This window comes from Agrilus planipennis, unplaced genomic scaffold (genome assembly GCF_000699045.2).
Source record: "Agrilus planipennis isolate EAB-ADULT unplaced genomic scaffold, Apla_2.0 scaffold19, whole genome shotgun sequence".
In the NCBI taxonomy this organism is placed as follows: Eukaryota; Metazoa; Arthropoda; class Insecta; order Coleoptera; family Buprestidae; genus Agrilus; species Agrilus planipennis.
Genome location: NW_020438954.1, coordinates 2,214,718 through 2,230,138, shown reverse-complemented (window position 1 = coordinate 2,230,138; position 15,421 = coordinate 2,214,718). Strand labels below are relative to the sequence as shown.

At 34.4% G+C, this 15,421-nt stretch overlaps 1 protein-coding gene across 2 annotated transcripts in view; it reads right to left on the bottom strand.

Moving 5' to 3' along the window:
* Window positions 1–15,421, bottom strand: part of LOC108743016 (GTPase-activating Rap/Ran-GAP domain-like protein 3) — a 142,652-nt gene that overhangs the window by 72,390 nt on the left and 54,841 nt on the right. For both annotated transcript variants that reach the window (XM_025974914.1, XM_025974915.1), the window contains one exon: window positions 4,275–4,393. In XM_025974914.1, the coding sequence (XP_025830699.1) occupies window positions 4,275–4,393 (119 nt within the window). The remainder of the gene's footprint in view (window positions 1–4,274; window positions 4,394–15,421) is intronic.

The window sequence follows — 15,421 nt, the reverse complement described above, 5'->3', positions numbered from 1 at the left end:
GATGATAGCCAGTCGTTAAAAAACCTTAGGAATCTCCTGCTACTGCTGTTTCAATTAGGTACGTATATTATCCAAAATTTAACAAAGATAAATTTTCTATCTTTAGGTCTTTGTTTGGTGTCGCATCTGTTTTAATATTTCATACCACGAAAAGGAACTTTTCAACCCTTTATTGTTAAATAGCTTTGAATTTCTTATTCTATATTTCAAACGTTTGTATAACATATACCTAAACAAGAATAATAAGAAACATGTTTCAAATATTTCAATTCATGGTAATATACATAGTCTTTAGCCCGGAGACATGTATCTCCATTTCTGTCAATTAACGTATCGATTACTGACGGCTCTTTTATAAAGTTCGCTGTATAAACCAATGGGCTACGATTGATAGTCGGTAATCTTTACATTAAAGATACAGAAGACGAGAACGGCTTTTTCGAGAAAGTAAATCATATATCAACGACACATAAATGACCGCATGACAAAAGAACTTCGAGAACTTTGTAGAAAAATCATGAATTAATCTGGTAAACTCGATGATAGTCATTCCTATAAATACCTTAGGGATCTCCTGTTAGTGCTATTTTAATTATGTACGTATATTATCCAAGACTTCACAAGGATAAAACTTAATAAATACCTGTTGTTGCCTTTTTAAATAGGGACGTATATTATTAAAAATGCCGAAGGCAAGATCAACTCGCCTCGAGATAATATATCATTTGTGAATGACACATAAATGACTGCGTGACAAAAGAATATCGAGAGCGTTTTAGAAAAATGAAGACCTAATCTGGAAAACTCGATGATGGTATTAATAAACAATTGACCTTTGATGGAAGTCCATTGGTACATGGGAATACAAGATGTATATGGGGTGATATAGATGTAGTATCAAATGAGAAAGAATTTATCTATGAATTACAGAGTGAGATAAACAAGAGGTAGTTAAGCTGCCTAGTCAGTGTTATTGTATAAAATAAATTACTCTAGTATAATATAATCGCATGAGTCAAGATTTTTTCACCTGGTTCGTACAGACTGTGCTGATGTCGTAGACGTGATAAACAATAAAATAAATTTTTGATCAAAATCGGTTAATCCAATCCGATTAAAATTTTTTTTTGATATCCACGTTTTTCTTTTATAATTCGAAAACTAGTTTGAATTGGAAGCTAAGACTTTCGAGACATTAGTAGTTCTATACTGCTAACAAATCCTGAGAATTTTGATCCAGTATCTACTGAGGGCAATTTTCTTGTTTCCCTATGCCCTTTCATTTGAGCCTTTATTATTTATAGAGTTCGTTCTACCTTAAAGTTTTTATGATCGAATAGGAAACAACAAGCACCGAACTTAGTGAATAACCTCGTCTACCCATTCTATGCCCTTTCCGTAATTTTTATTGGAAAAGTTTCCGTCAAGTGAATCCTCGAAGGGTTGGATTGAAAGAAAACGATTCTATCATTCGACCACAATTTGAAATGGAAAATTTTATTGCCTTCGTCTTGTTTTTTCAAAATTGCTTTTAGTTGACCGTCTATATCACGTAGATGCAGACGACTTTATTATGATCAAAATCAATACAGAAAGCGTGAGGATTACTTATTATAACTAGGATTGAGCGATTATTAAATTTGGCAATCGATTATATTATCGACTGTATTCTTAAAATTACTTTGATTCCTCGAAAATTTTGAATTATGTAAGAAAATCGATTAATTCGATTAATCCGTACTCCTAGCTAAATTAATCAGAATAATCGATTATCTAAATTAATCGATCTAATCGAAACGTTACTGTATCGAACATTGCTTCAGTATTGACCACCCCTAGGTTTAGAATTATGGCTGCAATCCAAGACAGAATCAAGTGTATCTTTTTATTTTTTATGAGTTTTTAGTCGCCCTGAATTTTCCTTTCTTTGTTATTTCGCCTTGATAAAAACGATGAGAACAACGACCTTAATGGCTATGTTTTTAAAACTTCTATGATAGAGAAAAAACAAGTTATTCTTTAAAATTTTTAGTTGTAAATATAGCCTCGCAATTATAATTTTTAATTTAACTGGGCGCATCGCTCGCAAGCGTGAATTAATGAGAAAATGAGCAATTCGAACATTAGACTGCTCTAGTGTTTGAACTGTCAATTCGTCGTACATGCTTTTCCAGACATTTCGTGCTATACAAAAGTCAGTATCAATCTAGTTTTCTATTAAAAAACCTAGGGCATACTGTTTATCGTAATTTTAAGGGTTGAAAAATGAAAAGCTAAAACTGGCTTTATAATGAATTTAACTACGAGGGTGGATTGATAAGTTTCCGGCCTGACCAAGAAAAACAAGGTTTTTAAAAATTTTTTTTTTTTATTTCTCAACATAATCTCCTCCAAGGCTGATACATTTCTCATAGCGGTGTTCCAGTCTATTAATGCCATCTCTATAGACTGATTCGTCAAGCTCCTCAAAATAACCATTTACAGCTTCGATTACTTCTTCATTGTCCGCAAATCTCTTACCGCCAAGCCATTTTTTGAGATTAGGGAACAGAAAATAGTCACTCGGGGCAAGGTCTGGAGAGTAAGGAGGGTGCGGCATCAATTCAAACTTTAGATCGTTGATTTTAGCCGTCGCAACGATTGACGTGTGCGCTGGTGCGTTATCGTGATGAAACAAGATTTTTTTCTTCGCCAGATGAGGTCGTTTAATTTTCACCTCGTGGCTCAAACGTTGCAATAAGTCTGCGTAGTATTGACCAGTGATAGTATTACCCTTTGCAAGGTAATCAATGTATATAATACCTCTTGCATCCCAAAAAACAGTAGCCATAACCTTGTTCGCCGAAAAAATTGTTTTTGCCTTCTTGAGTTGGTTCCCCTGGTCCAATCCACTGTTTAGACTGTTCTTTGGTTTCAGGAGTGTAGTGGTGGACCCACGTTTCGTCAACGGTTACGAATCGACGCAAAAATTCGCTTGGATTACGCTTATACAATGACAAATTTGCGGTAGAAATGTTTTTTCGAATCAATTTTTGGTCGACTGTTAGCAAACGCGGCACCCATCTTGCACAGAGCTTTTCCATATGCAAATGTTGGTGCAAAATATGTTGCACACGTTCATATGACATCTTACAGGTCTCAGCTATCTCACGCACTTTCAATCTGCGGTCTCCCAGCACTATTTGATGAATTTTTTCGATCATATCTGGAGTTGTGAGCTCAACGGGGCGTCCTGAGCGAGGCCCATCAGAGGTGCTCACACGACCCTTTTTAAACTCGGAAACCCACTGCTTAACGGTTGAATATGACGGGGAGGATGTCCCCAGTGTTGAGTCCATCTCTTTTTTAATTTCCTTCGGCGTTAACCCCTTCAAATAAAAGTATTTGATGACAGCACGATTTTCCTGCTTTTCCATTTTTACGAAAACCACAGAGGCGTCTTGTTCAGCGTGCTGTCAAACCTACACTAGCAAGGAGATCGGGCTGAAACTATAGCTACAAGCTATCCAAGGATGGTACTATAGAATGTCACCTCAAGGTAGGCCTAGTGGCGTCATCTCTTGGTTAGGCCGGAAACTTATCAATCCACCCTCGTACATGAATCTTAACTTTAGGTTCATTATTAATCCAGGAAATGCAAGTTTTCAATCCATTCCGCATATCTTCCCTTTCGTTGGGATGTGAGTAAGTAAGCAAAAAATCTAGGCACTTAAGAGCTGCAAGGTTGGTGGTGGTTATTTAGACAAATATAAACCTTCTAATCTTTAAGTGTATAGACTTTTTGCTTAGACAAATCTTCAATACTGTCAACTTTTCCTTGTTACATTCAACATTAATGCCCTGCGAATGTTTTATTTTTTTTAATCGACTTTTTAATTAAGGTGTAATAGATTAAAAAATCCCCCTGACTTTACTTTTGCGAATATAAAATTGCTCCAGCTGTACCGATTTTATTATACTTAATATAATTAGCAAGAAAAAGATTAAACCCGTTATTAATTTTCTTTATATCCACGAATAGAAGTTGTTTTTATGAAAGAAAAATACTGGCGATAAAATGGAAAAAAAAAGGAGTGAAAATATTTGTGAATTTATAGCCCAATTAGAGGGAAAATAACGTCCTAATTCCTCACTGCTTAATTGTTTGAAGTCATAAATAAACTGATTTTAATAAATTTTGTCATTAAGTAGAAAAGTATTTGTTTTCTTTTAAAGTAAAAAAAAAATTCTACAATTTGAGAACCTTTTTAAAAACGGGATTTGTGGTTACTTACAGTTTTCTTGAACAGTATCGCCCTGTAGAGCGGCACGCACTGATTGGAGTTTTCATTTAATACTACGCTAAGAAAAAAGGGCTCTTTGTCACAGTCTAAGCCAATGTAGTTTTGATGCACTGAAACCAAAAGAAAGAAAAAATATTCAGTTTTAATAAAAAGTCACACTTTCAAACTATTTATTTGTAAAGTTGTTACTCAGTTGAATAATCTATTAACTTAAATTTAGAGTTTTGATAAATGTAATTTCAGAAAAAACTTGAAAGGAAGACAACGATAATTACATTTATTTAATTTCCTAGTTATATTGTACAAAGATAGATTGATAAGTATTGAGATGCACGTGGTGGCATATAGTTGTTGTAGTTGTGAAACTTGCAGATATTTTTTGAAGTTTTAAACCGCTTTATACAGTGCAGGTACTGCTGATGGTGGGCAAAATAAAACAAAGATTAAGAATGCAGCTCGCAGATTTCTACGATTTACCAAAAATATTGAAATGATTAGAAAACTACTCAGAAGGCGAATAAGTTATCTCAATATGTCTAATATAACTGAAAAGTGACCAGACCCAATTATCAAACAAGTTGGTTACCATAAAATCTGTAGAACCCCGTAGGAAAAATTTTCCATTGTAGTTCAATGGGAATCAATGGAAAATTTGTAAATTCCATTCAAAACCATTTGATATAAATGGAAAAATAATTGTTTCCATTTACAATATAATTCCATTAATATTTACATAGGAAAAATTTCCATTGATTTTCAATGGGAACCAATGCAAAATTTATAAATTCTATATAAAACCATTCATAAATAAATAGATAGATAAATAGAAAATCAATTGTTTCCATTTTGAATAATTCCATTAATATTCTTAGATATGAACGGAAAAGTTTTATTTCCCAAAGAATTCCAATGAAATAATTAATTAAGAAATGAAATATTTTTTGGTTTTTGAATTATTTATTTATAAAATCTGTTTCGTTACATGGATTTTAGTTTCATAAGTCTCGTTCGAAACGATTAACAATAGGTGTGATTAATTTTTGTATGTTATTTAATTATGAATGAGATATTTGCATGCGTACACATTTAAATTGTGTATTATTAAATGGTGTCAAAAATATATCCATCCACTATTTTCAAGTCATAAACCGGCTGACAGTATATTATTCTTACGAATAGTATCAGGGTAATTCGTTTATTATAACCATTAGTGGCCACATACTATTAGCCTTTTTCGATACAGTTTTTGCTTGCTTAGGTGCAAGAGCAGTGATATTGCAAATTAGGTGGTGGAAAATCAATAATCTAGTTTTATGCGTGCATGTTGGGGGTACGTGAGGGACCACCACGGCAGTAGAGTGAGAGACAAGCAAGGTAGTAAAACGTTTGATTAAAGCGGTATATTTCATTTAGACGTTGAGCATTTTTGCTCAAAAAAGACGGAAAACATATTTATGGTGATTATACGAATACGTATATATTTTGGAAGACGCCATACATTGAATATTGTATATGAGTTGTATATATTTAGTTCCTGTTTGTTACTTGTTTTGCTGTTTGCTGTTTATATTCATTATTATGTTTATTATATATGTATTCAACTATCCGAAGCCTATTATTAAACAACCCCTAGACAAGTGAAAAAGCCTACATTAGAAGCTTTGTTTGAAGATTTTGAAACATGCCAGAGTATAGAGGAGGCCGAAGTTATCTGTGAGAGTGATGTAGTTTTATCAGAAGCAAGTGAAAAAAAAATCTAAACACAATGATGAAGAGCCAGACATCCAGGGACGTGCCTTGGTTCAGGTACCTGAAGAACCAAATTCTCAACAAAATAATATGGATTACGGAAAAAGGCATGCTGATGAAGTTCCAATGGAACGCAATGGGATTTCCATTGAGTTCGGCAATGGAATTTCCATTGCCTTCAGAACTGGTAATGCCATTGCGTTCAGCAATGGAAATCCCATTGAGTTCGGGAAAGGGAATCCCATTGGCAATTCTCCATTTATTATCATCAATTATTATCAGCGGTAATTAAATGGCATTTTTTTAATGGAAATTGAATGGAAATTTTTCCTACGGGACCCGATGGTTACAACCAAAATTTATTAGTAAACCATTGTTTAAATCAATTCTGCAACCGCTATATTGTCCTGATTTGGCTCCGTCCGACTTCCACTTTTTTTCCCTCCCCAGGAGGCATTTCACGGACGATTATTACACCACCGACGTTACGGAATACAAAAAATTATCACACGTTCGAAGGCATACTTCAATGTAAACACAGAGATAATATTGAAAAATAAATTCTACATTTTGTAACAAATTACAACCCCATCCTTTCTCTCCCCCTTCCTTTTATTATCCATTATCTAAATTCAATACGTAGACTGAATTCGTTTCGTCGCACCTGTATTAGGTACTTAGTACCAAAAAAAGATAGTAGCAATTTAGAAATAGCGCCTTCAATTACTTAAGGGTGGAAACAAAGAAATTTAATAAGAATATCGATACAAGTTAAGAGCTTGAAGTTTATGTTGGAACTAATTGCAATTGGAAAGCGTACCAAACTGGTTTCTACGATTTTACAAAGCACTTCAATTAATTTCCGTAGAATTCAATATTGTTAGAGTTTTTGTTTTTGCTACATTTATACCAAAGTAGATTACGAAAACATAAAACATTTTCTGAATGGCTTTAGATTAGTAAGATGGACTAGGGTTAATTGAAACATTTTTGATAAATAAAGTCGATTACTGCGACTGTACTTCAATTTCGATGCAATTGTCAATGTACTTCAATTACACCCTAATCAACTGTGTATAAACGGATAATAATTGCTCTTACTTCATATGTATCAATGAATCACTTGGACAAGTTTAAATGAAACAGTAAAAAATGGGTCAATTGAAACAGTATTTGGGGCTAGTTGAAAAATAGTCAGTACTTTTTCATACTCGGTATACTGCTTGTACCCATTATTTAGCCAGTTAGACGTTCTGTAGGTATTTTCATTGTTTAATATTCTTTCTTATATGACCCTTCAATTAGACATAGGATACATAGGATGATCAAGATAGGTAATAATATTCAGTTAGTTAATGATTGTCTTAATTAATTATTTTCGGAATTTTATTATTATTTGTTCCATCGATTATAGGTACCCACACAGAATCCAGAATGCAAAATTAAAAAATGTAACAAGACTGCGGATGGTGTTTACCACACCGCTTGTAGTAATTCAGCCTAATACATCATTAAGCCTAATAACCAAGTCGTTTCCACTATTGAAGACCGACCGGCATGGCCTAGAGGTTTAGACCATTGCTTAGCATTCAGGAGAACGCCGGTTCGATTCCGGGTCCGCCTGCCTTGGTCCAATTTTTCTGTGGTTTTCTTGGATCACTTAGGCAAATGCTGAGGCAGTAATATTCCACAGATAATCTTTCATTCTGTTCTGTCTTCATTTCGTCCGTCTCATCTTTCTCACCCGATTCACCCCCACCCATTACTACAATTTCTGAAAGGAGGCTGAAGATGGGTCTTCCGCTCTACCTTTCGGCATAGTCCGGAGGGACTACCCACTCACCGGCATTACTAGCTGATGGGAATAAAACACCCAAAAGTTTTTTTTTTACTGTTGAAAGTGAATCTACGATCTATAAGTATAAATAGAAATAAAAAGCTGTTCATTCTCTTTAAAATGGCTGGACCGATTTAACTAATTTTTCTTAAATGTTTATGGTAAGCCAAATAAAATTTGTCATGAAAATCGGAAAATTTGGGAAAACTGATTCTAATGGATTTTTCCAATAGCTTTTCGAAATTCATAAAACGATTACAACTGAAATTTGGATAGGCTAGTTCTTAATAAAATTTTGTTGAATTCCTAGAGTCAAACTTTTTCTAGTGGAAACGAATTGGAAATTATAGGTATAAAGGTTAACCCAAGCAGCGATAGAACCTGTAACCTAATAGAATACACGTAAAGCCGTTCCTTTTCGATAAATGTACTTTTTCGTTTTCAGGTGATTACACTAACGTGTTCGACGTAAATTGCCTTTTTCCTTTCACTTCACTCATTCACGAGGGAGTGAGCATTCCACGAAATAGTTTTTCTTCTAAGTGATAAGAAAGTAAAGAGCTGTGGTTTTGTACATGGGCGTGTAGAGTTGAATTATGTACTGATATACAGAGGTTACAATATCTGGTTGCAACTGGTAGTATGTACTGAACACGGGCGTTCTTATTTTCATTTCTCGACACCCTATATATCGATGCACATTCGACAAAAGGGACTACAATATTTTTCTTTTAATACAGATCCTTCTAGTCGCAGTTTTAATGTAAGTAACACGAGCAAATGACCTCTATTAAATAAATTCGCACCTCCTCAATTCGTGGATATAGTGACTGATGCCACTTAGCCAATGTAAAGCAGTCAATAAATTCTTTAAATCTTTTCTGTCAGATGTTTCCATTATCTCCAATATTTCGAGTAGAATTCACATTAAGTTTCTGCAATAAAACGATCGATAACCTCCACGAAGTACTCATTTAAATCGTTGAATATCTAGATCTATGCAAGTACATAGAGGTTAGGTGAACCCAACTATTCACTTTTCGACACTCTGTATACCGATGCAGGAGGTACACGAACGAATAGCATCGATTAACTAAATTCTCACCTCCTCAGCACGTAGCAGTTCTTGGTCAGTGCAAAACCGTCAATAAATGCTTTCAATCTTTTTCCGTTGACGAATCAATTTAATTTAAGAGTGAGGAATTTCGATTGCTTCCAATATTTTGAGTGGAGTGATTTGAATAGAAATTACATCATTTTAAGAATCAAATTAAGTTTCTACAATAAAACTTTCAATAACAGACACGACCACAAAATAGGCGTTGAAATCGTCGAAGTCCACATCTATGTGGAAAAGTCGTTGTAAAGCGAAGCAATTTTAATTCAAAACTTTACGGAAAACGGAAGCGTAATTAGCATGTGTGAAAGCACGTCGGTAAAAGTCCGATTACTATCAGCACCCGCCAGAATTAAATTTTCTAATAAACAACAAAATAAAAGCGTTACATTGTACTAATAAGAAAACAAGCTCTTTGTTGTTACATGTACCTGTACATATGTATTATTTCATAGGGACAAAAGGTTTGGTAAGTCAAGTGATTACTTCCAAACAAAACATTACTTTGTAACTTTAATATATACTACCCATTATGTTTATGTCGATCCATTTATGAAGAAAATTGTGGTGTCGTGTAACAAATAAATTCTAGTAAAACCACCATGTAGTAAGTATTTCATCCAATTTCACCTGCAAACGAACCTTAGTATAAAATAATTCGAAGTGGTCTGTAAAAATACGTAATCCTAAAATGTAGCATCGTGCTACAGATGACGTTCACTGTGCCGTTTGTAGTATTTTCTGAACCTTAGTATTTTACAAGTATCTATATAAACCAGAAAAGAAAAGTTCGAAGCGTCCGAAATGTATTGTTACATGAGAATTATGAGGATATCGTGGATAGAAAAGGTTAGAGATGAAGAGGCATTAGAAAGAATAGGAGAACAGAGGACTCTATAGAAGTCACTAAGAAAATGCCGAGAGGACACCTCCTCAGACATGAAGGGCTAGACAGAAGCGGGAGTTAGAGTAAAAGTAGAACTAGATTAAAGTACTATTCGCAAATAGTTAAGGATGTAGGATGTTCTAGTTTTTAGGGAAATACAAAGATTAGCTCAGGATAGGAAAGTGTGCAGGTGCGTGTCCAACCAGTCTTAGGACTGATGGTAAAAATTAGAGGGTCGCTACCCAAATCTCATTTTACTCAAAATATGATTTAAATAAAATTTTTCGGTTATCGACATCATAAAGAGACAAAACTCTTTACTATTTAAATTTTAATTAGTTTTCATTAAAGTAACATATTATTCTCTATTGAGTTGTAAATTTCAGAATTTTAACATCATTGTTTTCCAAAGTTGCGATGAAATAAATACCACGTTCTTTCCACAAATCACTGGAAATTTCGTACTTCAATACTTCTTTGAAGCAATCAAAATAGAAATTCGAAATTGATGACAACCGACAAATAATTGGCGTTCTTAATCATTTATACAAATAATGTCACACTTCAAAATTGTGCTATCAAATGCAATTGACATTTATTGAACTAACGAAAGTGAGTAGTTGCTTCATTTTATACGTGTTTAATTATAGATAATTGGCAATCGAAACGTTCGGTTTCATTTGAAGTATTTATAGACAGCCATTATTGCTAGTAACTGTGAGGAAGTGATAAAATTGCGAGTAATGAGTGACGATAATATTTACGAATTTCCTTTCCTATGAGTAGTACATACAAACAAACAATTATATAATTTAACTGGACATGGATTCCGTAAAAAAAAATACCGAACTGGTGGTCGATACTGAACAGATCGAATCTCCCGAAAAATTTCGACAGCGGATCCAAGAGTTGGCGAAGTATTTAAGAACTCTAAGTGATACAGAAAGAGATGCATACTTTGAGAGAATGATCATACATGATGAACAATTGCCTTACAAACCGCCAAAAGTTATTTCCTTTTCCTGTATGATAATTCTTTTTGTAATTTTTGGTAAGTAGCCTCAGCGGACAGCGAAAAATACCATGCTAAATATGATTTGACTGAACTGACTTGCTAATACTATTTCGGCTGTTATTGAATATGCTATTGTCAAAAAGAATACCTGCAGATAACACTAATTATATAATACTAATGAAGAGAAATAAAATAGAAGCGGCATTGACAAAACACTATTGTATGAAAATAAATAAAAGTAAAATAAAACTACTGGTATGCAAGGGAAGAAGAAATAGGGAAAGAGCGTATATAAAGATTAGAAGAAGTGGCTGATTTTAGGTATCTATTGGAAGTTTTTAGGCTTTTACAGCCGGCGTCTATCGATGCTGTGTTTTCTTCCGGGCTTTTTGGCAGTGGTCCGTGGAATCTTGCTTTTCCAAGTTTTTTCATCAGTTACGACTTAGCACCTGCCCAGTCACCATTGAAGATGCCGTTAGCAAAGAACGGCGAAACATTTGGAAAACCAAGATTCCACTGATCACGGCTAAAAAGCCCAGAAGAAAACACATCATCGATATCTATAGGAAGTCAAATAAGTCAGGACGGAAGGAGTAGTAGGGATATAAAGCAGAAGATAGGGCAGGGTCGAGTCGCCTTCAATAGAAAGAAGTTACTTCTATGCTCGTGAACGGTTAATTTGAAAATTCGAAAAAGATTGGTGAAAGGTGTATGTTTGGAACGCGGCGCTGTACGGGTGTGAAACAGACAGTGGGCGCGGCGGAAAAGAAAAGGTTAGAAGGGTTCGAAATGTGGTGTTAGAGGCGAATGATGATGATACCATAGATAGAAAAGTTTAGAAATGAAGAGGTATTAGAAAAAATAGGAGAACAGAGGACTCTATGGAAGTCAATAAGAAATAGGCGAGGTAGGTTGATAGGACACCTTCTCAGGCACGAAGGTCTAGCCAGGGACATATTAAAGGCAGAGATGGGAATTAGGAGGAGTAGAGGTAGACCTAGATTAGATCACTGCTCGCGAATAGTTAAGGATGTGGGTTGTTCTAGTTTTAGGAAAATGCGAAGATTAGCTCAGGATAGGAAGGAGTGGAAGTGCGTCCAACCAGTCTTCGGACTGACGACCTTATGATGATGATGATAAATAAAAAATAATTATCAATCATTTACGTTAAATCATCTTAATTTCATTCCACTACACTACAGATTACCTCTAGGTAATGAGGAAAAATGTTTTGTTCCTACTGTCACGCCCTCGCCGGGAATCGAACTCGGAAGACATTCTTAAAACAATAGGTTAATATTATTAGCTTACTCGAATTCGCCTGTGTTTACGTTTCGTTCACAAAGTCACCATATTGTTTAGATCTTTATGGCTTTTTATCACAATTAGGACATCATGCATCTCCTCTTTAAAAATGGACCTGGTCGAATCTTCAACTATTTTAAGTAAACTAATTTTTTTTCGTTTGAAGCCACCGAAAATCTCGCTTGACTAACTAATGCCTATCTGAAGACATTTACAGAAGAAATAGTATGTCTATATCTTACATAATAAACCACTAAAAAAATGTTACCTAGGTATTAAAACAAATAGAATGAAATGATAAAAAAGCTTAGCGAGAAACTAAACTTTCTTAATAATGACAATTTTTTATCATTATTATTATATATACATATTGAAGACATTCAAGGAGATTGAATTCCGATCAATTCAGTGTAACAATAGAATTTCGTGCTAGTACGTGAACAATGGCATTCTGTTATATCGTTTGTATAGGTGCATACGGGAGATATGTATTTCCCTTCCTGGCCTCTCTCTCGATAAATTCTATTTGTTCAGTAAATAATTCATTATTTCAGTCAATAATACGACTAAAAGTGACCCTAAATACGTAAATTATACATGTAGCTATACAGTACCAAAAGCAAACATTCATACACACAACCAACCTCAAAAAAATATTGCGTAATGCGAAAATTTATTAATTTTTATATTGAAAAGCGATCGGTTGTGAACATACTATGGATACCTACTCACATAGTATTCTGACTTGCACACGTACTTTATTATTCATAAAGATCCCACCTGTGTTATCCTATCGTTTAACGTCGCACTATCTAGCCTAATTGCAATAGGGAATCACAATTTTAAGTAAATTTTTAAAGTACGAAAAAATTGTAAGAAAACGGAAGTTGTAATCCGAAGCCGTCAAGGGGGATAAACATTGCAATACCAGTTAATTGAATAACTACTTTGTTCATCCCTAACAGTATGCAGTACTATTTAACGTACACCTAGTATTTAAAACACAAAAGAAAGAAAAAATTAACGTTATGTAAATTTTAATAGGTACATTAATGTATCCTCTGGATAGGTAATAGTAATTACCATTGAGGTATTGTCAGGGTGCATTGCCTTTTTTATGGGTGGTTAGTCAATTCTCTTTACACACACACACTTTTATACCTTTGTACATACACTAAAGAAATAAATATATCCAAGTCGCGCAATACATCAGGCATTTAGCATACTTCATTTGCAGCGATCATGTACGGTCGTGCAAATCAGCGTTCTGCAGTGGCGTTTGATACACGCCCTGTTTGATGTAACACTCTACAAAGAAGTCGAACTAATGTTCGTCTAGAAATTCACGCATTTGTCAATAATACAATAAAACATTCAAATACGTTTTTCTCAAAAACGGTGGACTATCGGACCACCAAACCTCTCCATAATTTTCTTGTTTTACAGTGCCCTATCGTCCTTCAGCAACATTGCTACTTATTTCAGGAACATCCTGTGTAAATTCATTATTAAAAGAATAGGAGAGCAGAGGTCTCTATAGAGCTTAATAGAAAATAGGCGAGAAAGTTGGTAGGACACCTTCTCAGGTACGAAGGTCTAGACAAAAACGGGAGTTAGGAGGAGTTGAGGTAGACCTAGATTAGATTACAGTTTGCAAATAGTTAAGGATGTGGGATGTTCTAGTTTTAGGGAAATGCGAAGATTAGCTCATGATAGGAAGGAGTGGAAATACGTGTCCAAGCAGTCTTAGGACTGATGACTTTATGATGATGATGCAGTGATCAAGTTGATAATGTTTTATACAAACTTTAATTGTACTTTTATCTCAATTAATGACATACTTTTATTAATTATGTTGCGTAACTAAGGCATTTGTTAATTTGAATAGAATCATATTTCAGGCATCGTCTGTTTGCTGTAAATATATTTACAACTCAATTCGTGGTTAGTTACATCCGGGACGCCTCAGGGGTCTGTTTGTGGCCCTTTATTTTGAAATATCATTAGTAATAAACAAACACCTAATACGCTGGTCATCAGTATTTTGTCGAAACCGTCAGACGTGAATCGTGATTTCGACCTTCTTTGGTTTCGTCAGCACGTCGTAGACAGAACACAAACTAACTCTACCTGCTGCCCTTAGACAGCGCTTTCTGAATTACTTCAAGCTGCGTAGTAAACGCCATCTAACGCTGTCTCTGCTCTGAAACTTTTTAAAGGTAGTGTACAAGGACATAGGTATATCTACACACAAACTACATCGATAATGTTATCTATTTAAATACGAGATCGTTCTTATATATGTATATGTATGTATACTTATATATATTGTACAAATATCGTTAAATCCTTGTATCTATCCGAAGGTAAAGGCAATAAAATAGAATTACTATGTTGAAAAGGAGCTAGCGAAGCTCATTCGAGAATTTACTTTAATCCTCAATTCATTCTCGAATAAAGTGAAATGTACAGGTGAATTTGATATCCAACCTAAGCCTGTTAAGGAGACACAACAAATAAAGAAAAATTGCTTGGTTCTGCTACTTTCAAGCTATAGAGGTATCTGCCTAATACAAATTTACTGCTATCTCCTTGACCAGGCTTCCACTTTGGATATCCCATAAATTTTGCAAATGATCATTAATAGCATACTAAACATTACTTTGCGACTTTCAAAGTTTACAGCTTAATTTTCATTACATAATATTCCAAAAATCTTGTGCAGGAAGATAAGTTCTCCGATCTTTGCTGAAATTCCAATCCTCTTTATTTTTAATAAAGTTTATTCATCACCTATCCAATCAGAATGCTGTCTATTGATGTTGAGAGAAATTAGTGAAACATATTACAATTAATTCTTTTTAAAGCGAATTTCTGTTTCCAATAAGAATAACCTTATTTAAAGATATTTCTTCAAGGCTTACGTTAATCATATTTTTTTCAAAGTATGCCAGTAGGAAAAATTTCCATTCAATTTCCATTAAAAAAATGCCATTAAATTACTACTGATAATAAAAAATGGTAATAAATGGAGAATTGCCAATGGGATTCCCATTCCCGAACTCTTTGCGTTAGGCAATGAAAATCCCATTGCGTTCCATTGGAACTTCATCAGCATGCTTTTTTCCATAATCCATATTATTTTGTTGAGAATTTGGTTCTTCAGGTACCTGAACCAAGGCACGTGCCTGGATGTCTGGCTCTTCATCATTGTGTTTAGATTTTTTTT